The 21,351-nt window shown below is 46.1% G+C and overlaps 1 protein-coding gene across 1 annotated transcript in view; it reads left to right on the forward strand.

The window, feature by feature from the left end:
- Positions 1-21,351, forward strand: part of Slco2a1 (solute carrier organic anion transporter family member 2A1) — an 83,581-nt gene that overhangs the window by 35,450 nt on the left and 26,780 nt on the right. Inside the window, exons 2-3 of the mRNA XM_027934062.2 lie at positions 2,758-2,895; positions 6,231-6,393. Of these exons, the coding sequence (XP_027789863.1) occupies positions 2,758-2,895; positions 6,231-6,393 (301 nt within the window). The remainder of the gene's footprint in view (positions 1-2,757; positions 2,896-6,230; positions 6,394-21,351) is intronic.

The raw sequence follows: 21,351 nt of genomic DNA on the forward strand, positions 1-21,351 counted from the left end.
TAGTCTGAGGAGCCCGAGAACCTAAGGTGGAGCTGTCCAACAGATAGTAAATGGACCTGAGTACAGAGCTCTGGGGAAAGTTCTGGAATGAAAACTGAGATTTTTGAGTACCATCATTCTAGTGGCAAATGGCATTGCAGAAAGGGTCCATGTCCAGAGAAGGAGACTACAGAGTTTGGGGGGCATTAACCTTTAGGGGATGGCCAGAGGAGAAGGACCTGGCAAGGAATTAAAGATCAGATTGTCTCTTTCCCAAGTCTTTCCTGGACCAGAGAATTGAATGTGCTTGGTGCCCTGTGCCTGTGGAAAATGATCAGACTAACAAATATCATCACCATCACCATCACCTCTCATCAACACCACCTTCCCATCACCATCACCATCACCTTAACCTCCCCTCCCTCTCACCATCACCTTCACCTTCACCTTCACCATCACCATCACCTTCACCTTCACCACCAGCATCACCATCAACTCCCCATCACCATCACCTTAACCTTCACCTTCACCACCATATCACCATCAACTCCTCATCACCATCACCATCACCTTCACATTCACCATCACCTCCTCATCACCATCACCATCACCTTCACCTTCACCACCAGCATCACCATCAACTCCTCATCACCATCACCATCACCTTCACATTCACCATCACCATCACCTCCTCATCACCATCACCATCACCTTCACCTTCACCACCAGCATCACCATCAACTCCTCATCACCATCACCTTCACCTTCACATTCACCACCAGCATCACTTTCTCTTCCCCATCACCATGACCATGTCACTTTCCCATTACTACCACCACCACCTCCACTGCTGCAGGGCCTAGCCTTGGGTCCTCATAGAGGAATGCTTATCTTGCTCATTGTGCAGCAGGGAAGTCCCAACTTAGAACGCTATGTTTTGGGACAAAGTGCTGTCAGAACACTGGTAAGCACAATTTCCTTGTTCCTTTGACAAGAGGTCATTCCCCTGTTGGTGCAGGGTCGGGCTACGTGGCAGTTTCTGGACTCTTGGTGCCTTGACTTCCGTAAGATGATATGTATGTATCACGTCTGGCCTATCATGACTGTTATACATAACCTGGCACATACCTGCTATAAAAGCCATTCTTGCTGCACAATAAAGCAGATGCTGTTCTCTGAAACCATCTCCGCAGTGGTTCCTCCACGCCCCTGAGCTCCCCACATTTGATGTTGGAGCATTAAGCGCCTCAGCACTTCACCATCATCAGCATTTGCTATTTTTCCATAATCTGTTCTGGGTTCTTGTCTTTCCTTTTGCCTACAGTGGCAGCTCCTGTAGATTATGGGTTTTCTGCTTTTCACTTTCTAATCCTCCACACATCACCTTCTGCACAGATAGTCAGAGCCAGGACTTGCCCTCTAGTCCAGTGATTGTAACACATATTGCAACAATCATAATGACACTCCACCCTTCCCTGGAGCAAAAGCATGGCCCAGAAGGGTACCTTCCACTGACCACTTAGGAACTGAGACTTCTGGCCTAGAACCCATTCATTTCTGGCCCGATAGCTGAGAACCCAAGAGGGCCTGAACTGTTAGAAATACTGGATGTCATGAGAAATCAGACACATACTTGGAAGTAGCTCGGCAAGGCAAAATTTACTTCTGCAGAAGGGTGTGCTACTGAACAAAGTCTGGCAAGCAAACACCTGCTTTTATCTATAACACAGCACTGCCCCTTGCTGTGATAGGAGAAACTCAGGGTTACAATCTAAGAGATTAGCTAATTTTAAAATTGGGGAAGGCAAAGGGAAGGGTTATAGTTACAATTGGATACAGGTTTGGAAACTTAAAATGGCTAGTTGGGTTATTTAAAGAAATCCATAGGCCATGGTGCTATTGTGTAACTTTCCATTCTGATCTATTTCCCCTCTGGCTGCCTTTCTTACATCCCAATTTTATATTTAAGGATAAATACTATATTCTGAAAATGGACCACCAGAGTTTCTATGTCTTAGCCTGGAGCTAAGAATGCCCTCAAACCCCTCGCCCACCTGCCTGATTTACATCTGTCCCCAGGAACCATGGAATTCACATTTACTCAGTACTTGCAGGACAAGGTACATGGGATGCAATGGGATACAGTGACAAATGGCCTCAGTCTCTTCCCTAAGACCTTGATCATCCTTCCAGAAAGGAACAACTACAACCATAGATACCCCGGCAAGGGGCCAAGATAGGCCTAACAAGAAGCCATAACAAGCTTGGTGAGGATGTGAATGGGACAGTCATTCAAACTGGGTGGTACATCATGGCGCCTTATTGAAGACATTAGAGGTGGTCCTTGGAGACTGGGTATTGGGGATGGAGGACAGGTCAGGAGATGTGGATCCGGAATTTGTACATGCTCCTGGGAGTGAGCTGAATTAGATGGGGTGGGGGGTGCGGCTTTAGCCCTCACAGGGCACAGGAGGACGTCAGCCCGGCAGCCCATGGGGCATTGGGGACAACTCAAGGTGGTGAATGCCCTAGATGTCGGGCTGATAAGTCGAGCCTTTCCCTTGGGGATGCCTTTCTTGTGGAGTGAGATATGCTATAATGATGGAGGCATTTCACCCTCAGGACCACCCTATGAACTAAATGTCCCCGTATAACAGACGTGGAAACAGAGGCCTGCCCACCGGGCCTCACCCGGAGGCCCCAGCATGGAAGGCTGAGTGGGTGCCAGGCCTCTCTGTGTGCAGGCCTCACGGGCCGTTCTTTGTCTGCTCCCCACAGGTGTTCGTGCTCTGCCACGGCCTCCTGCAGCTCTGCCAGCTCCTGTACAGTGCCTACTTCAAGAGCAGCCTCACCACCATCGAGAAACGCTTTGGGCTCTCCAGTTCTTCCTCGGGTCTCATTTCCAGTTTGAACGAGGTAAGTAGGAGGTACCGGGCCATCAGCTCCCACTTGTACACCACCCTGATCACAGGAAGCAGGAGGAGCAGAATAGGGGATTGTGGGCTGGGGGCTGGAGGCCTGGGTATACCTAGGGCTCAGGCCTCTCTCCGTATCAGGACACAGAAGGTACCCTCCTAAAGTTGGCCTTTGACTTGGATAATACCCTGGCATGTGTTGGCCTCACTCATGACAGACAGCAAGGAAAACAAGTCTCTGACATTTGTGTCACCACAATCCTATCTGCCCTTTGGCACTGGCACATAGTGAGTGAATAGCCCACAGGCCTCTTTCCTACTGAGTCTGGACCCTGCCCTTGAATCCTTCTCGGCACAGTGTTCTAGTTTCCCAACACCCCTCTACTAATCAGAACCAGAGCTGGCACGGAAGGCGAATACTCTTTTCCAGCTCAGCCCCCCCAAACTGGCCAATCTATCATCTGCCATGGCTGTTTTCACCCATATTGTCCCTGAGCTTGGAAGAAAAGTGTGGGTGCAGGAACAATTAGAGTTTTCAAGGGGCAGGGAGTAGCTGGCTGTTTAAGACAGCAGGCTGGTGAGGCGCATTAGGGTGTCATATTGCCCCAGAGCTATCATTCATTCAACCCAGATGAAAATGTCTTGACCACTAAATCTCCCCTTCCCCAAACTGCAAGAATCTGACTCCACATCATGGCCATGGGTACAACTCCAAACAAATACCACCAAAGTATTCATTGTAAAGAGTTCATTCTTCAGTCCTAGTGTATATGTCTGTGTGTGTGTGTCCATGTGTCTAAGTAAAATTGTGTGTTGCTGTGTGTCTGTGTGTACTTGTGTGCATCTGTTATTTCTGTACATATTGGTGTCTGTGTGTGTCTGTATATGTGTGTGACTATTCAAGTATCTGTGTATATATTTGTGTGTGTGACTATTTGTGTGCCTCTCTGTGTGTGACTGTGTATGTCTATGTGTATCTATATCTATGGGTGTCTGAGGATTTATGTGTAACTATGTGTCTATTTGTGCATGACAGTGTGTATGATTGTGTGTATGTCTACATCTGTGTCTGGGAGTCATGATTTATGTGTGACTGTGTGTATCTGTACCTGTATGTTTTCATGTCTTATGCGTGACTATGTGTCTGTGTGCATATTTGTGTGTGATTGTGTGTGTGTCTCTGCGTATCTGTGAGTAACTGGAGATTTGTGTGGAACTATGTGTGTGTCCTGTGGGTGCCCACATCTGTGAGTTCTGAGGATTTGTGTATGACTAGGTGTGTGTCTTTGTGTATGTTTGTGAGGCCTGGTGGGTGTGAGAAGAATTCAACCTGGTGCAGGGGACAGGAAGGCCATCTGTGCTGTGGCCTGTGTGGTCTCAGCCTCAGAAACCTTCTTGGAGCAGACCGTGAAGTGAAGGGGCACTGGATAGGCATGAAGTTCAGGGGCAGTAGGAGGGGCTCCTTGAACAAGAGCCATGGGAGTCTTGGCTCTGGGAAGCAGCGGCTCCTCTTGTGTCCTCTACCAGCCAGGGCTGTGGAACCAAGGTGAACAGAAGCCCAGAGCCCCCGGCCCTTAACGCCTGTCACTAGAGCTGTGGGGGCTCTTGGGCTTGAGACACGGCAGAGCAGGACGTGCTACTAATGGGCTTTGTGACAGCTCGAGGTGGCTTCCCAGCTCCTCTTGGAGCTGTCCCAGGGGCACTCCAGGGCTGGAGGCTGAGGCCTGAGGCCTTAGGCCCTCTTCTTGGCATGCACAGCTGCAATTTCAGGAATTTTCTAGAAGGGAAGAGTACTTCTTTCAAAGGGACTGTGCTGCTGAAGATGAGTTTGACAGCAAGGTCCTAAGCCAGCATCAGCCATAACACCTGAGGAGGTGCGCCCCGGGAGAGACCAGAGGACTTGTGCCGCCTGGTGGCCACCACTTGTCCGTTCTCCCTGGGTCCTCTTTGGGGCCTTCGCCCACTGTCACACAGGCCTTTTCAAGTCAGCTCAGTTAGCATAGCCAAAATGGCCTGACAATTGATTATTCAATGGAAAACGATGGGGAAGCAAGAAGGAAAGACAGGACATCCAAGAAGCCAAGAATAAAGCGCTCTTTCCAGAGGCAGATTTCAGAATGTTCTAGAACTCCTCCCCCCTGCAGGGGCTGGAGCAGCTTCTGCTGAGGCTGCCTCCTCATGCACCCTCACATCCTCCTCTGAGTATCACAGCCTCGTACTCTTGGCTGTGCTATAAGCTCCACACGGCGCATCCTCTTCTTAATGAGGCTCCATGTGCCCGTCAGTGCCTTCACTGGCTCAGCTCATATTAATGGGCACCAACTATGTGTCAGGCCCCGTGCTGGGAGGTAGGAATGAACAGAGAGACAAAAATCGAAAGGTTAATGTAATCTCTAGTTACAAAGATAAAGCATCTGGTAGACAAGATTATTATAAGTGAAGAAACGTCGTTGAGGCCAGGTGCAGTGGCTCAGGCCTGTAATTCCAGCGCCTCAGGAGGCTGAGGTAGGAGGATCTCAAGTTCAAAGCCAGCCTCAGCAACTTAGCAAGGCCCTAAGCAACTCAGTGAGACCCTGGCTCTAAATAAAATACAAAATGGTGCTGGGGATGTGGCTCAATGGTTGAGTGCCTCTGAATTCAATCCCTGGTACCCCTTCCCCCCAAAAAAAGATAGTTGTGGGATCAAAGTGGCAGATAAGAGGGGGGCTTACAGCACTTGTCCCACAAGAAGCCAATGACTCTAATGAAGCCTGGACACTTCAAAGGCAGGCCTAGTTCAAGCCACTTCCTGACCTCGTTATCCTAGGCATGGTATTAATATCCTTCTGTCATTAGTATGATGAGAGTTGTTGTGTGGTTACATGAGCTAATGCTTGCTGCTCGGTTGTCATTCTGTCTACCAAAGTCCTTGGCTCCTTTTGTTAGATCCTGATTGGGTGTTTAGTTGGGGAACACGTACTTTTCCTAGGAGTCAATCAGAATTGGAGACTCACTTAGATTTTGCCCCAAAAGATTGGTCCTATGATGGTTGATGTTTAGCCTGGGGCTCTTCGTGTCTTCGGAGAATGACTTCCCTAGCGCTGGTCTGGAAGGTGGAAGGCGGAGGCTGGGATGGGTTTTGGACAAAAGGGAAAGCTGAGACTGCGCATGTGTGGCTGCGGGGTCAGGGTGGGGGAAGGCTTTCAGGACTGGCTGGGGGATCTCTGCTGGGGCTCCTGGCTGGAGTTGGAGGAGCCTCTTCCCTCTCTAGTCTTCCGGGTGAGGTGTGGCCAGGTCTCCTACGAGGTGGGTAAGGATGGGATCTGTGGCTCATCCAGTCCTTCCGTTCCTCTGCAGATCAGCAATGCCATCCTCATCATCTTCGTCAGCTACTTTGGCAGCCGGGTGCACCGTCCACGACTGATCGGCATTGGGGGTCTCCTCCTGGCTGCTGGTGCCTTCGTCCTCACCCTGCCACACTTCCTCTCGGAGCCCTACCAGTACACCTCGGTCAGCGTCGGTGAGTGGCCTCTGACCCCTGCCTCACAGGGAGGAGGAACGGGGGTCTACTGGAGGGGTGGTGGTGGATACCACGGGGGCCATGAAAAGGTTTGCAAATCTTATGTCCAATAAAGAACTTGTATTCAGAGTTTGGAATGAACTAACTCTCAAATTCAACCATCAGAAAACAAATAACCTGGGGTTGTGGCTCAGCAGTAGAGCGCTCCCCTAGCCCTCGCTAGGTTGGATCCTCAGCACCACATAAAAATAAATAAATAAGATAAAGGTATTTTATCCAAACTACAACTAAATGTACATATATTTAGTATATATATATAACACAACAAATAACCCAATTTAAAAATGGGCAGAGGGCTTGAACCAGAGTTTTCTTGACTTTAATTGTTTGGTTTCTCCATAATGCACATCTGAAGCTCAGAACACACTAAAGTATGTAGATATAGATTTTTTCCCCTAGATACATTGAGTATTTGTTCCAAGCCCTGTTTGTTGAGGATGGAGCATGCAGCCCCCGCCCCCTTCATATGACTCCTGAGGCTCCATGCCAGAAATGACCCAAACTTCACATGCTTGAGGACACTTGTGAACAGTGCCCATGATAATAATTGGAGGAAATAGGGTCCAAGCACCAATCATAATGAGACATGTCATTTCTTGATATTTAATGGCACTTCCTGACATTTGAACATGTGTCCATCATTCTTTAGATGATATTGCATTTCTACAGTGCATGCATTTGTTCCCCTGGACACTAGTGAAGAGCAGAGAAAAGGTATAAGTTAAGGATTCACAGATGTCCACTGACTTCCCCTAAGGACCACTTGGTTGAGAAGAGAGAGAGAGAGAGAGAGAGGCTTAGATCTCTTGACCCTTGAAGAAATGCTCCTTCTGGGATCTGCACCTCTCCTTGGTGAGATATCCGGGGCAGGATGAGATGGGTAGAGTTTGCATGATTCATAAGCATTGTATTAAATGGTACTAAATTTGCCCAGGAACTGATCCCTTTTTAAAAAGTTATTCTATTTTCATATGAAAAAATTCAAAGCATTGCAAAGTAAATAATGTGACACATATCTATGTATTGACCATCAAGATTTAGTGGTTTTCCTTCAGAACTTAAAAAAAAATAACTGTATTGAGATTTACTTCACATGGCATATAATTCATCCATTTTAAGTGCCTAATTTAATTAATTTTGATATACTACATTATTTTTTCTAAACTTTGATAAGATGAACATAATATAAAATTTGCTGTCTTAACCATTCAGTGTTGTTAAACACATTCTAAATGTTGTCCAAGCACCACTGAAAATATTTCCAAAATATTTTCGTGGCTCCAAATAAAAATTCTGTATCCATAAGCAATATCTCTCCACTCCCATCCCCAGAGCCTGGTCACCTCTCATCCAGTTGCTGCCTCTATGCATTTGTCAAGTCTAGATATTTCAGGTAAAAGGGGAGTCATACAATACTTATCCTTTGTGCCTATCTTATTTCATTTAGCATCATGTTTTCAAGATTTATCCATGTGGTAGAATAGATCAGATTTATTCCATCATGATTGAGTATATTTTGTTGATGTATGACACATTTTGTTTATGCAGTTATCTGTTGATAGACACTTGGTATTTTTTGGTCAGCTTTTTCACCACTGTGACCAAAAGACCTCACAAGAACAACTTAGAGGAGGACAAGTTTATTTTGGCTCATGGTTTCAGAGGTCTCAGTCCATAGATGGCAGAATTTATTGCTCTGGGCCCAAGGCAGGATTTCATGGCGGAAGGTTGTGGTAGAAGACATGGATCCAGAAAGCAGAGAGAGATCCGCTCACCAGGGACAAAACATAACCCCCAAAAGCACACCCCCAGTGACCTACCTTCTCCAGCCATACCCTCCTGCCTACTGTTATCGCCCAGTTAATCCATCAGTGGATTAATCCACAAAGATTAGGCTATACCTCATAATCTAATTATTCCACCTCTGAAAATTCTTGCACTGTCTCACACATGCACTTTTGGAAGACATCTCATATGTAAACTATAACACTGGGGTTGTCAGACACCTCCTTTTAAAAAGGAAGTTATCTGTTCCCTTCCTCCCTCGCCTCTCCCCCATGGCTAGCTGCTGGCCTGTAGCTGGTGTTCTTAAGCCACTGCTGATGTGTGTACCTACTGTTCCCCCTTCTAGTGTCCTACTTCTTTAGACCTGGTTTTCTTCCCTACTGGCTTATTAGTTACCTTACATTTAAATTTTTTAATAAATTTATTATGCAATAAAATTGACTTTTTTTGCTGGAGGAAGACTACACGTCTATAAATTTCAACATATTTATAGATTCAAGTAACAATCACCATAGTCAGGGTCCCTCCCTACCAGTTCCATTGCCCTCCCCCCAAAATTCCATTCTGCTATTCCTTTATACTCACTCTCCCCAGACCTATAACCTCTATTCTGCTTCTATCATTTCAGATTTATGGCTTTGAGAATATCATGTAAATGGTATTACACCCAGCATGTAACCTTTGAAATTCATCCCAGTTGATCCATGTATCAACAGTTCCCTCCTTTTTATTCCTGACATACTTTGCATGGATGTTCCTCAGTTTATCTACTCACCTACTGAAAGACACTTGGAGTGTGTCCAGTTTGTAGCCATTATTAACAGAGTTGTTATAAATCTTTGTGTACAGGTTTTTGTAGGACTGTATGTTTATGAGGTGAAACATTGTTTCCTGTGCTGTTTGTTATCCAGATGTCATCTTTGGTGAATTGTTTATTCAAGCCTTCAACCCATTGTTAAATGCGATTTTTTTTTATTGTTGATTTTGAGAGTTTGTTATAAATTATGGCTACTTCTTTACTGGATATGAGATTTGCAGATATTTTCCGTATGTCCTTGGCTTTTCCTTTATATCCTTTTAATAGTATCATTTGTAGAACAAAAGTTTTAAATTTTGATGAAGTCCAATTTATCTTTTTTCTAAATTTTACTTTATGACTTGTGCCTGGGGTGCTGCCTTTAAGAACTCTGCCAACCTCAGGACTCAACATGTTTTCTAAAGGTATTCCAGTTTTACATTTACATTTAGATCTGTGATCAATTCTCATTTAAATTTTTATAGCATTTCTTTCTTTTTTTTTTTTAGTTTTCCTTTTAGTGTATGTCAAATTGTATCAACACTATTTGTTGAAAAATCCTCTTTCCTATATAAAATTATTTTTGGACCATTATCAAAAACAAATTGAGTTGAGCCAGGGACACAGATCAGTAGCAGAGCACTTGCCTCCCATGCACAAAGTCCTGGATTTCATACACAGCAATGCCCCCCAAAAGGATCATATTCATGTGGGTCAGTTTCTGTATTTTCTATTCCACATTATTGATCCATGTGTCTATCTTCTCCAATATTACAAGGTCTTTCTTACTGATGTTTCATGGTACATCTCCAACTTTGTTATTTTTCAAAATTGTTTTACCTATTTTAATTCATTTGTCTGTCCATATACATTTTAAAATTAGTTCATCTGTACTTAAAAGAAAAATCCTTCTGGAATTTTTATTATAATTCCAGATCAATTTGAGGACAATTAGCATGCTTATTATGTCAGGTCTACTTACCTGTGAACACAATATACTTCATCATTTTTCTTAAATTTAACATTGACCTTGATTTAGCAAACTCCAAAGTTGATCTATTCTTCAAGAGAACAAGATAAGAATCCTAGGATATTTTGATGCCCCTTTCCTCTCCCATATTATGGCTGAATAGCATTTTAGTTCCATCTGCATTTAATCTCCATAGTGGTCATTAGTATTTTTATTATATTGCTACATATAAATAAGTTGAAGTTTATTTATATTTACCCACAAGTTCGCCAGGTTTTTTTTGTTCAGCATTGCTTTTTGTATTTCACCCTTCCTGCTGATTCAATTCCCTTTCTCCTGAGTATGTCCTTTGATGCTTCTTTCAAGTAGGCCCATGAGTGAGAAAAATCTCCTTTTGACTTAAAACGAGCCAATTTTATCTTTGTTCTTGAATTATAGTTTAGCTACAAACTATATAACTGTATATTAAATAAATACAAACTTTTAAACTAATGGTTATTTCTTCTGAGTGCTTTGAAGATAACATACCGACCTGTCTTTTGGCATTTCTTGTTGGTGTTGGGACTGCTAATTATCATTCCTTTTTAGGTATGCCATATTTTCTATCTAGTTGTATTTAAGAGTTTTTGTCTTTTCTTTGTTGTTCTGCATGTCTACCATAAGGTATCTGAGTTTGGAAGTTCATGGTGCTGTTTTTCTGGAGATTAGGCTTGAAGATTAAGGTGTTTGTTATTTTTTTAATTCTGAAAAATGCTAAGCCAAAAATGCTCCTAATGTCACACCTTTTTTTTTTTTTTCCTGTCCTTTCTTTAAATTCCTTCTACAAATGTATGCTGGTCATTTAACTTCTGGCCTTATTGTACTTGATCTCTCTTATATACTTTTCAGTGCTTTGTTCACCTGCACTGCATCCTGGGTGATTTCCTTCAAGCAGATCTTTCTGATTCTTTAGCCTCTCTTTAGCTTTCTTAGTGTCAAGTCTGTCTTTTACATTGTGAATTTTAATAACTCTATTTGGCTAGTTTCTCAGAGTTCTTATGATGGTTTTGCAAATCTTTCTGCCCTGATTTCATGATTTCTTGGTGTTTTCCTTATGATTTCTATTTTTTCTTTAATGTTTTCAATTATTTTAAATATGTTTATTTTATGGTCATCTTTTTCCAGTTTTGCTACTGGCTCAAGTTTGAGGAATGTTAATCCTCCTGCTGATTAGTGTCTGCTTGCTCTTGTTCATGGCAAACCATCTCTTTGTATGGTCTACAATGTTTGACCATGGAGCCATTTACAGTGGCATTTTTTTTTCCCCCTCTGAAGAAATTGTTTGTGGCCAGGGTTGGGAAATAGCTCTACAGAGTGCCTCTGTGCCTATGTGTGCATTTCCTCAGCACCCCAGGAACATTGTGCTTTGGAGTTCATGTTATGTGACTTCGTTAGCTTGGGGGAAATTTGCACTTGTTTTAAGGGAAGTAGGGAGGAGGAAGTAGCCGTGGTTTGACGATGAACAGCAGTGAGATGCCCAGTCTGCAAATGCTCATCCTTAGTCCCCTGGAGTGGAGTTAAACGTGTCTGGGGATGAGTGAGCCACTCAGGGATGTGCTGAGGGAATAACTGATTCTGGTTTGCTTAAATACAAAGTTCTTTTAGATGTAAGGCTGGGGTTGTGGCTCAGTGGTAGAGTGCTTGTCTAGCACATGCAAGGCACTGGGTTTGATCCCCAGCACCACATAAAAATAAAAATTAAAAATAAACAAAATAGAGATATTGTGTCCATCTACAACTAACAATATTTTTTTTTTTTAAATTCAGATGTATAGAACATGTTCAAGAAATGAATCACTTGGAAGGATAGATGGGATTCCTCTGTGCGTTTTGAGACCTATGCTGGAGGGAGATAGGTGGCTGGAATGGGAAAAGAATGGAGCAGAGACAGGGATGTCTCACGACAAAATGTCTGATGCATTCTGGTCCTGAAAAATCTTTTCTCCACCTCTCTGTAAATCACTAGTGCACTAATCATTTCCCTTAAGAACATTCTGGTCTTGGGTCTATTTGGACTGTTTCAAGGCTGAGTCCTTCTTCCAGTGAGCAGAGAACGACAGAACTGAGCCCATGGCTCTTGCCCCATGAGTACTTCCACCCCCTCCGTCTGGACAAGGAGTTGGAGGCCAGCTCTCGAGGAGAGAGTCAGGACAGGACTTTCCCCAGAGCAAGAAGACAGGGCTAATGAAATTAGCCAAGGAGCCTGGAGCACTGGGGCCAGGCCGAGGGGAGCCTTCCTGCCAGACACCACACACCCGTAGCCTGCTCAGCCTCACAGACTGGGCTCCCCGCGGCCTAGGCCCAGATCCCAGTGGTCTTTGCTTTGCAGAGCAGCCATGGGAAGATGGTTAGAGAGGGGCCCATCTCTGTTCCTTGTTAGTGACGGTCAGTTGGTTTGGGTTCAGCTCACCCAAATACCTCCAGCTCAGAAGAAAACATTCTGCCAGTTCAGTCTCAACCTCAGTGGTCTTAGCCAAAATCATCCGAGAGAGGACGGGAAGTGGGTGTGAGAAGGGCCACAGCTTCTCTTGCAGGGTGGCAGGGGGTGTCCACAGGCCAGGAGAGTGGACTGTTGCTCACTGTTGCTCTTTTTGTGCAAATTCTAATTGCAAGAAGGGGGCACATCAGTCTTGCTCGCCAGGGCTGGGGTCAGAGCAACAGCTGGAAATGCTCAGGGCTGGGCTACCTTCAGAGCATCTTCCTGGTTCCAAGTGCTAGGAATGAGCAGGACTCTGGCCCAGAAAGCACATCTGTGGGATCTAGGTGGGGCTGTGCACTGGGTGCCAGCGTGCATCATATGTGCAAATGAAAAATATTCATCAAAATTCCCCTTCGTGGGAAAAGTCTGACATGTGACTCTTACTTCAAATGTATTCTTATGGGAACTTTAGTTTGAATTGTGTGAGTTCATCAAAAATAAGCACATTTCATTAAAATGCAACACCCTGAACGTTGGTGCGAGTCTGAACTGGCTTCTGGAGCTGGGCTTTGAGATTCCCTGATGGTGTGGCTTTGGGCCACTACCCCGCTTCCTTCTTGCTGAGTCTCACTCAGTCCCTCCCTGTAAGATCCCTTAGGACTGCAAAGTTGCACATCTACGCGCTTCGCCAGTGGCTGGCACAGGCATAATCGTGAATGGGTGGCTCTTGTTCCTGGTGGTGGGGACAATCCATGTGTGCCGTTTGGATAAGTTAGTAACTGCTCAGGATCCCAAATGAGAAAGCGCCCTGCTTCCTGGGAAGAGCTGAGTACAATAGTCCTAGCCCTGGGATTGGGGGCATCTGAAGGGGGCTTCTCTCTGATCCTCTGCTCTGGTCTGGAGGAAGGCCCTTCTCTGGGCATGGTCGCTGCTGCATCCTCATATGTGAAGCCATGGGATTTCTTTGTGCTCTTTTGCTCGATGCCCAGATTCTCAGGTTGGTGCAGTCTGGTGATGTTTGTTGGTAGAGCAAAAACAGGACATTCTAGTCCTCGCTCAGCCACACTCACTTTCCAACTCTCCTTAGAGGAGTTACTTTGCCTTTCTCAGTCTATTTCCTTGCCTGTAAAATGGGAACAATAATATCTTCGCTTTCACTATGATCTGAGAGTAAAATTAAAATGAGCTGGGTGTGGTGGCACACACCTTCATCCCAGTGGCTTGGGAGGCTGAGGCAGGAGGATGGAAAGTTCAAAGCCAACCTCAGCAACTTAATGAGACCCTAAGCAACTTAGCAAGACCCTGTCTCAGAATAAAATATAAGGGCTGAAGATGTGGCTCCATACTTAAGCACCCCTGGGTTCAATCCCTAGTACCAAATAAATATATGAAACGAAGTAACATATGTGAAGTGCCTGGCTCATATTAGCTCTCCAGCACATTTCCATGTGCCAGCCCTTGTGGTATTTGAATTCTGTTCTGCATAAGTAATGGCCCACAGACCTACTATATGTGCTTACCACTGATTTCTTCCCCCTTGGAACAAAGCTGCCCCAGAAAGAAACATGGGAAATGAAGGCTAACTCCGTGTTTTAGGAAAAGAAATTAAAGAAGGGCTGAGCATTGCGGGAATCAAGGAGACCTTTAACTACTAATTGCTAATTTTAAAAAGGCCACGCAGACATTTATGGATGTTTAGATTTTCTAAATGTCAGTGGGGTCCGGAAATGTGCCCTGGCGCCTTTCTGAGAGAGACTGGCTACCCAGCCAAAGCCTCCAAGCCCACTCCTGGAAGGCACAGAAAGGTTTTCATAGGCGGGCAACAAGCCAGCGGAGACCAGTTCTCCCAGGAGATAAGAGAAGGGTCTTCGGAAACCAGCGTCTGGCGGCAGTAGGTGTAACCTGTGAAAGATCCCAAGGCCAAGTCCAGAGGGAAGTCCACCCCCACAGACAATGGATGCTGCAAGCAGGAAGCTTCCTCCCGCTCCCTCCCCAGGTGCAGCAGGAAGAGGGAGTGGGGATTGTATTTTTGGAGCAGCCAAGAAAAGAAAAAGAAGAGTCACTTTCTAGTTCTTTATTCATGAAGCTGCCAGTCCCCATGCTGTGGTCACCCATCCCAAGGCTGTCCCTGGGAAGAAGCCTGGTGGGAAGGCCTTGGGATCCTGAGTGACAATGTCACTTCCTTGGTGAACAGCCCCCAGCCCCCAGCCCCCAAAGCAGAATCCATTCCCTAAACCTTGTGAGCCATACAGGGTCCTTGAGCTGAGGGAACGTGGCTCTGGGAAATTTCAGGGGGTGAAACCCACCTGCAGGGTGAAATGAATATATTAGTAAGTCCCAGAGGAAAGTGCAGGGCACCTCCTAAGCTGGGCAGTGTGAGTGCTTTGCTGGTACACAGGTGTGTGATGAGCGGGGCGTTTCTACAGGTAGGAAGCTGAACGTGGTGGTGATGGTGGTGGTGGGTGGGTGGTGTCCGTGAGATGCCAGGATGGGTGGACATGCACAGGATGGGCTGGGGAGATGGCTGGGGGTGCGTGGAGGTGAGGCCTATGTGAGGGGGAGCGGGAAGCCAGTCCGCTGCAGGATGAGCAGGTGGGTGGTCAGCGTGGGAGTTGTCCAACCCGACCAGTTGGATCTATTGAACCTGAAATGGAAGAGAAAATAAACAAGAAGGAAAAAAAAATCACAAGACACATGGGTGTTATTAATTCAGCTGAAAGAAAAATAGCCCTGAACAGATGAGCAGAACAAAACCTAATGAGATTTGATATGGAACATTTTTTTTTAAAAATGCTTGGTGAAGGAAAGGGTAGAAATAAACGTGGAAAAGTGATAGAAAACAGGAGGCAGCTATGTTGAACATCAAAGGCGAAAAAGTAAGTCCTCAAGGGCTGGATGGAGACCCCGCTCCTCTCCATGGTAGTGAAATAGCAGCCTCTCCACAGCCCAGGGCAGTTGATCTAGTTGACATTCCCTCACACTCTTTGAATGTCTGTTTTTCTGACAAGTCACAGCCTCTCTCAGCTGGCTTGATCTCCTGGGTCTGAGGCACCGTCCTAGGGGACCCCTGAGCCTCACTCCCTTCCTTTTTTCTGGTCCCCCAGGTGTGTCTACCTGATTTTCTTGCTCAGGAATGAGGCAGGAAGGCAGGCCTGCTTCAGGTCAAGGGTCTTGGAGCCAAGCTACGGCCCTCTCCTCCAGCAAGAGTCGCTTCTCAGGGAAGGCTGGTGGGTCTTGTGTCGTGGGCCCAGCTAAGGTAGTGAGAGGGTCTCCTTGGGAGCCAGCATCCAGGGTGGAAAGGGGGACAGCTCACTATTCTGGTGCCTCTCCCCTCTTCTTGGCCTGGGGCCCTGGGGGAGAAGAGGTCTCAGCAGGGGAGCACCTGCCTGGACAAGACCTCTGTTTGGATCTGTTTCATGCATGATATGTCTCCAAATACTCTGATTTCAGAAAGATTTTACTGGCTGATGTGTTTAAAGACCACTGAATCAGACCAGGAGTCGACATTTCCGGTAAAGTGCCACCAAGAATGCTGGGGGGTAGTGAATATTTCAGGCTTGCCCACCACGAGGTCTCTGAAACTCCTCAGCAGTGCCTTGGTGGCACGAAAGTTTCCCCTGACCGTAGTGAAACAAATGGTCTAGATGTGTTCCCACAAAACATTTGGGCACAAACAGGCTGGGGACCAAGGTTAGCCCATAGTCATAGTTTGCCAACCACTAGACCAGACAGTTCTCAAGATTAGGCGGGTCCGCTGCAGCTGCTGGGCAGCCAGAGCCAAATCTGAAAGGTGAAGGACCTGCCAGCCTGGATCACAGAGACAAGTTCCCCTTTTCCCCCCAAGTGTGAACTCCTTTTCTTAGGTGTCCCTGAATTCTCTTTCCTAACATACTCCATGGGTTCCGGGTCTGCCTCCTAGAACCATCCAGAACAAGCCCAGCAGCCCACAGCTACAACAGCCATCCTATGGTCCAGAGTTTTTTGTTTATTTGCTTCTTTCTTTCTTTTTGCAGTACCTGTGGCCCTGTGCATGCTTGGCAAGTGTTCTACCACTGAGCTACATCCCCCAGCCCCTTCGATTTTTTTCTTTTGAGACCCCGTCTTGCTAAGTTGCCTAGACTGGCCCTGAACCTGTGATGCTCTTGTCTCAGCCTCCCCAGTCGTCAGGATCACAGGCACGCGCCCCTGCACCCAGCAAGTCGGTGCTGCCTTGGCTTCACTTCCTTCTCTCATCCTTATGGAATAAGGCTTCAGGCCCTTGGGGACCAGGCTGCAGGGAAATGGTGCCCTCAGGGTGGCCTCCCTGGGAAGAAGACAGAGTCCTAATGCAGACTGAAATTAGGAACATGTGATCAAGAGGACCAGGGACTTGTCCCCACAAACGCTTCCAATTGCTGACTAGATGACTTCTTTGAAGTTAAAGTAAGGCTTTGTATTTTACCCCCGTAAGAGTCATACTCTTTGCTTGGAGCCCCCCCCCATTTTTTGGTGGTGCATTATAATTAGACATAATAGTGGGATTCATTATGCCTGATCATACATGCAGATAACATAATTTTCTCAATCTCATTGCCCTGTACCTCCCCTTTCCCTCCCTTCCTTCCTCCCTCCCTCCCGATGATCCCCTTCCTCTACTCTATTGGTCTTCCTTCTATGTTTGTGTGATCTGCCCCCTGTCCACCTTTTTTATTATATATATATTTCTTGGGTCCTTTTTTTTTTAAAATTTGTTTGTCCCACCCACTAGCTTCCTCATTAGAGAGAAAACATGTCACTGTTGACTTTCTGAGTCTAGCTTATTTTACTTAGCATGATGTTCTCTGATTCCATCCACTTACCTGCAAATGACACAATTTCATTCTTAATGGTGGAGTTAAACTCTCTTGTGTACACATACCACATTTTCTTTATCCGTTGACAGGCGCCAAGGCTGGTTCCTTAGCTTGACTCTATAAACATAGGTGCTGCTATAAACATTTGTATGCCTTCATCACTGTAATGTGCTGATTTTGGTTCTCTGGGGTAAATACCAAGGAGTGGGATAGCTGGCTCACAGGGCCTCTCCATACTAGGCGCACTGTGTAAAAGTAGGGCCACTCCATACTAGGTGCACTGTGAGCAGTTCTCCCCTGAGGACTCTGCAGCCACGTGTCCCCATCTTGTCTAGCAGGGATATCATGACAGGCTTTGTCAACAGGCTTCCTTCTGTCAATAAACACCATGTTATGGCTTCCTGCTGGTTTGGGAGCCCCACGAACAGAGGAAATGGGGGTGGGGGGCGGGGGTATACAAATGGCTTTTGATGAACTCACATTGGCTCTGTAACAGCTTTGTTTTTTTTCTTCAAAGAACTCCTCATCAGCCTCCTGAATAAATCTGTGAACAGCAAGTTCTGCCTCATACTCAATGGGGGCGGGTGCTAATTAAGTGCACATTTCTTTGAATATTAAAATTAAATGGCCCTGAGTTGCCACCCGCCTGCTTAGATAATGCCTTCCTTCCCTGCTCTCCACTGAAGAAGTAACTCAATGATGAGATGAGCCAGGTGCTGCCCAGGGGGTGGGCTTGTGTGCACTGGGAAGGGGGGTTGAGGAGGCAGGTGGGGGAGCCCCTGCTGAGCAGCATGTCACCCAGCCTTCTAGGGCAGTATACAACAGGCCCACCTGCTCATGCCCGGTTCATCCATCACTCAGCCTCCTCTGTAAAACTAGGCATTTTCCCAGGGACCCCGCCCCTGCTGCTGGGGCCAGGGTGGCAGTGTGGAAAGGAGAATCCACCCTCAGCCTCGGATCTAAGCAGAGACACTTCTCCTTCCACTCCACTGAGCTCACTCGTTCTCTGCACAGTAGCAAACTCTTCTCAGCACTTGATCTGTGATTTCTCTATTATAATCCATCTGTTGCTGGACACCAGCTCTAATCTTGTCTCTTTTCTAAACCCAGCCCCCAAGTTCCTTTTTTTTTTTTTTAACAGGGGTGAGGGGTACCAAGGATTGAACTCAAGGGTATGTGGCCGCTGAGCCACATCCCCAGCCTTATTTTGTATTTTATTTAGAGACAGGGTCTCACTGAGTTGCTTAGTGCCTCGCTTTTGCTGAGGCTGGCTTTGAACTCGCAATCCTCCTGCCTCACTCATGAGCCACTGCACCCAGCAAGTCCCCAAGTTCTTAAAAGCCTGGGTGACACTGTCTGTCTCCAGGCTTCTGCCATTTCTCTTATCCATCTGAGTTTTTCAACATTACTCATCTTTTTTTTTTATGAAAATTGGTATTAAGGTAGGATCACTACATTCAAAGTTATAACATGAATTTTTTAAAATAAAATATGTTGCATTTTTAATTGACACAATGACTGTGCATATTTATAGGGTACAGTGTGACATTTCGGTACATATACACAATGTGTAATGATCAGATCAGGAAAACTGGCATATGTATCTTCTCAGATGTTTGCTATTTCTCTATGTTGGGGATACTCAAAATCATAGCTACTAGCTATTTGGAAATATTTAATTAATTGTTGTCAGCCATAATTACCCAACTTTATCATTATCTTTAATTGTCATAAGAATACTTCAAGTATCATTATATCTATTTTGAAGACAACAATACTGAGGTTCAGAAAGGTCCCTGACCCATAAGCAGTAAAACCAAGATTTGAACCCAGTCATCTGATTTCAAAAGGTAAATTTTTTCCATTACCCCAGAATGTCCCCCAGGCTATAAACCTTGACCGATTTTTTTTTCTGCTGGTACTGATTATATTCTCCTAGTTTCCCAAGATGAGGCTCAGAATGTCTTTGCTTATGGAAATTATTTTATAAATGGGGCTTCGTTTAGTTGGAATAGAACACGTTATTACAGGAGGCATTCTGGATTAACTTGTGGACTCTGCTGGGAACCTTTTGATTTGCAAACAATCCAAGTTACAAATGACTTTGAGATATCAAATCATGACAGAGTTCCGGACAGTGTGTTCCAAGCCTACTGGTGGGTGTTGCCAGTTTCAGGAAGAACTGTAGAGTCGCTGAATTTAGGAGGATGAGGAAATAGGTCCTTCAGAGTAGAACATTCTGAAAGAGGGTTCCAGGGGTTGCACCGATAACCCAGGGGCTCAGCATCTTGGCCACAGCTTCCTGAGAACTTTCCAGAGACACCCCTGCCTGTCTCTGTTGCTTTATGCATCTGGGTATGGGCTTGTTAATCTTCCTCCCCATCTTACCCTACTCACCCACAGGCTCCCCAGGCATAGCCATGCCCTTGAGAGAACCATGACTTGAAGGAGGATTCACTGTTGCCCTCTTGGGTCCTGGTAGGATTTTCTCTCTGCTCTGCATAATGACAGATTGACCAGTCAAAGGAAGCCCACTCAACACCACCTCTTTATGTTGCTTGGTCTTCCTGAGACCCTCTTTCGGCCCCATTCCTGACCTATGTGCAGACACTGTTATTATGCCCCCAACAGCCTCCCAGCCAGCCTCAGCTTGACTAGTTGAGGTTGTAGGAAGGAGCCTGGAACAAGGAAGTGGCCATCCCTTGCTCTGCCCTAAACCTGCCCCATCTCTGTGGGTCCCTCGCTAGGGGAAGCATCCTTTCCTGACACAGTCTCTTGTATTTCCAAACCCATGGAAAGGTCCAGAAATGGGAACTGAAATTCTGCATATTCAAATTGTGGGATGAATCAGAGTGTTGACTCACGTGCCACTGGGGTGGGGCTGGGGGAGCCAGAGGAGGGGAGAGGTCCTGGCCTGTTTCTATTTAGCATTTCACAGTCCCGCGAAAACTGGCAGGGCCAGGCCTCTGCAATCCTGCAGGAAAAAGAATGTGCTCTAATGAACTAGATTCTTCCAGAACATTGCTTCAGGGGAGATGAGAAACAGACTGACATCCAGCTAATGAAGGCCACTCTAAGATGGAGGTGGGCAGCCTTGGGTGGGCCGATGGACGCTGGAAGAGGGCCTCTGTGGTGGCTGGCATTTCTTTGACCTTACCACTGGATTTGACATGGTGGGAAGGCTGGGATGAGCAGCCCCTGCAGGGTGGGGGATGGGGTGGGGTGGCTACTGCTCTTCAGTAAGTTACAGGGAGATTCTCCAGGTATAGAGTGTGAAAAAGGGTAAGATTGTTGTGTTCCCCTTACATGGGCTCAAGCTCCCAAAGAAAGATGAGAACTTTGCTCCAGGGAGAAGGTGGGGGAATGGACCGCAGAAAGCCAAGCCCCTACCCAGTTCTGTCTGCCAGGGGCCATCTATTGTCAGTGTCCCTAGATGAGAGGCCAACTTCAGACAGGGTCCCACTGTCTGTTCTCCCCATTTCTTCCTGTCCCTGCACTCCCCTATCCCGGTCCTCTTATTTTTAAGGGAAGAACCTAATGGTCGAAGTTCTAGCTGACCCTGAGTTTACTAGGGCCACTGGCTGCAGAGGGTCCCAGGCTTGAGTTCTTGGGATGGCTCGGACATAAGCACCTGTCCCCACACAAAACAGGGACCAAGGAGGAAGGGGGAGGCACGCAGAGGGACCTATTAACACAGCTCCTACTGGCTGGCTTGCCCTGCTCCTGGCTCCAAGATGCAAAGTCTCCCCAGCCTGGGGACCACTGGCTGCTACTTCCCTGAGGGCTACTACCCTCTGGGGCTGCATTTCACTGCTGTTTCTTTCCACAAATGTTGGAGCTTGCTCTAGGATAGATTTGGGCCTCATTCAGTGTTGGCAGATCTTGAATCAATATGGAATGCTAGAATAGTGAAGAGGAACTCTGTAGACTTGGATGTAACTGTGGCCAACTGATTAATTTTTTTTTAAACACAGATTTTTTTTTTTTTAACCAACGCAGCGGCTGACACGTCATCTGACATTTTTAAAGTTAACAATAACAGTTAAACGATCCCTAG

The sequence above is a fragment of the Marmota flaviventris genome, chromosome 8 (assembly GCF_047511675.1).
Source record: "Marmota flaviventris isolate mMarFla1 chromosome 8, mMarFla1.hap1, whole genome shotgun sequence".
Classification (NCBI taxonomy): domain Eukaryota; kingdom Metazoa; phylum Chordata; class Mammalia; order Rodentia; family Sciuridae; genus Marmota; species Marmota flaviventris.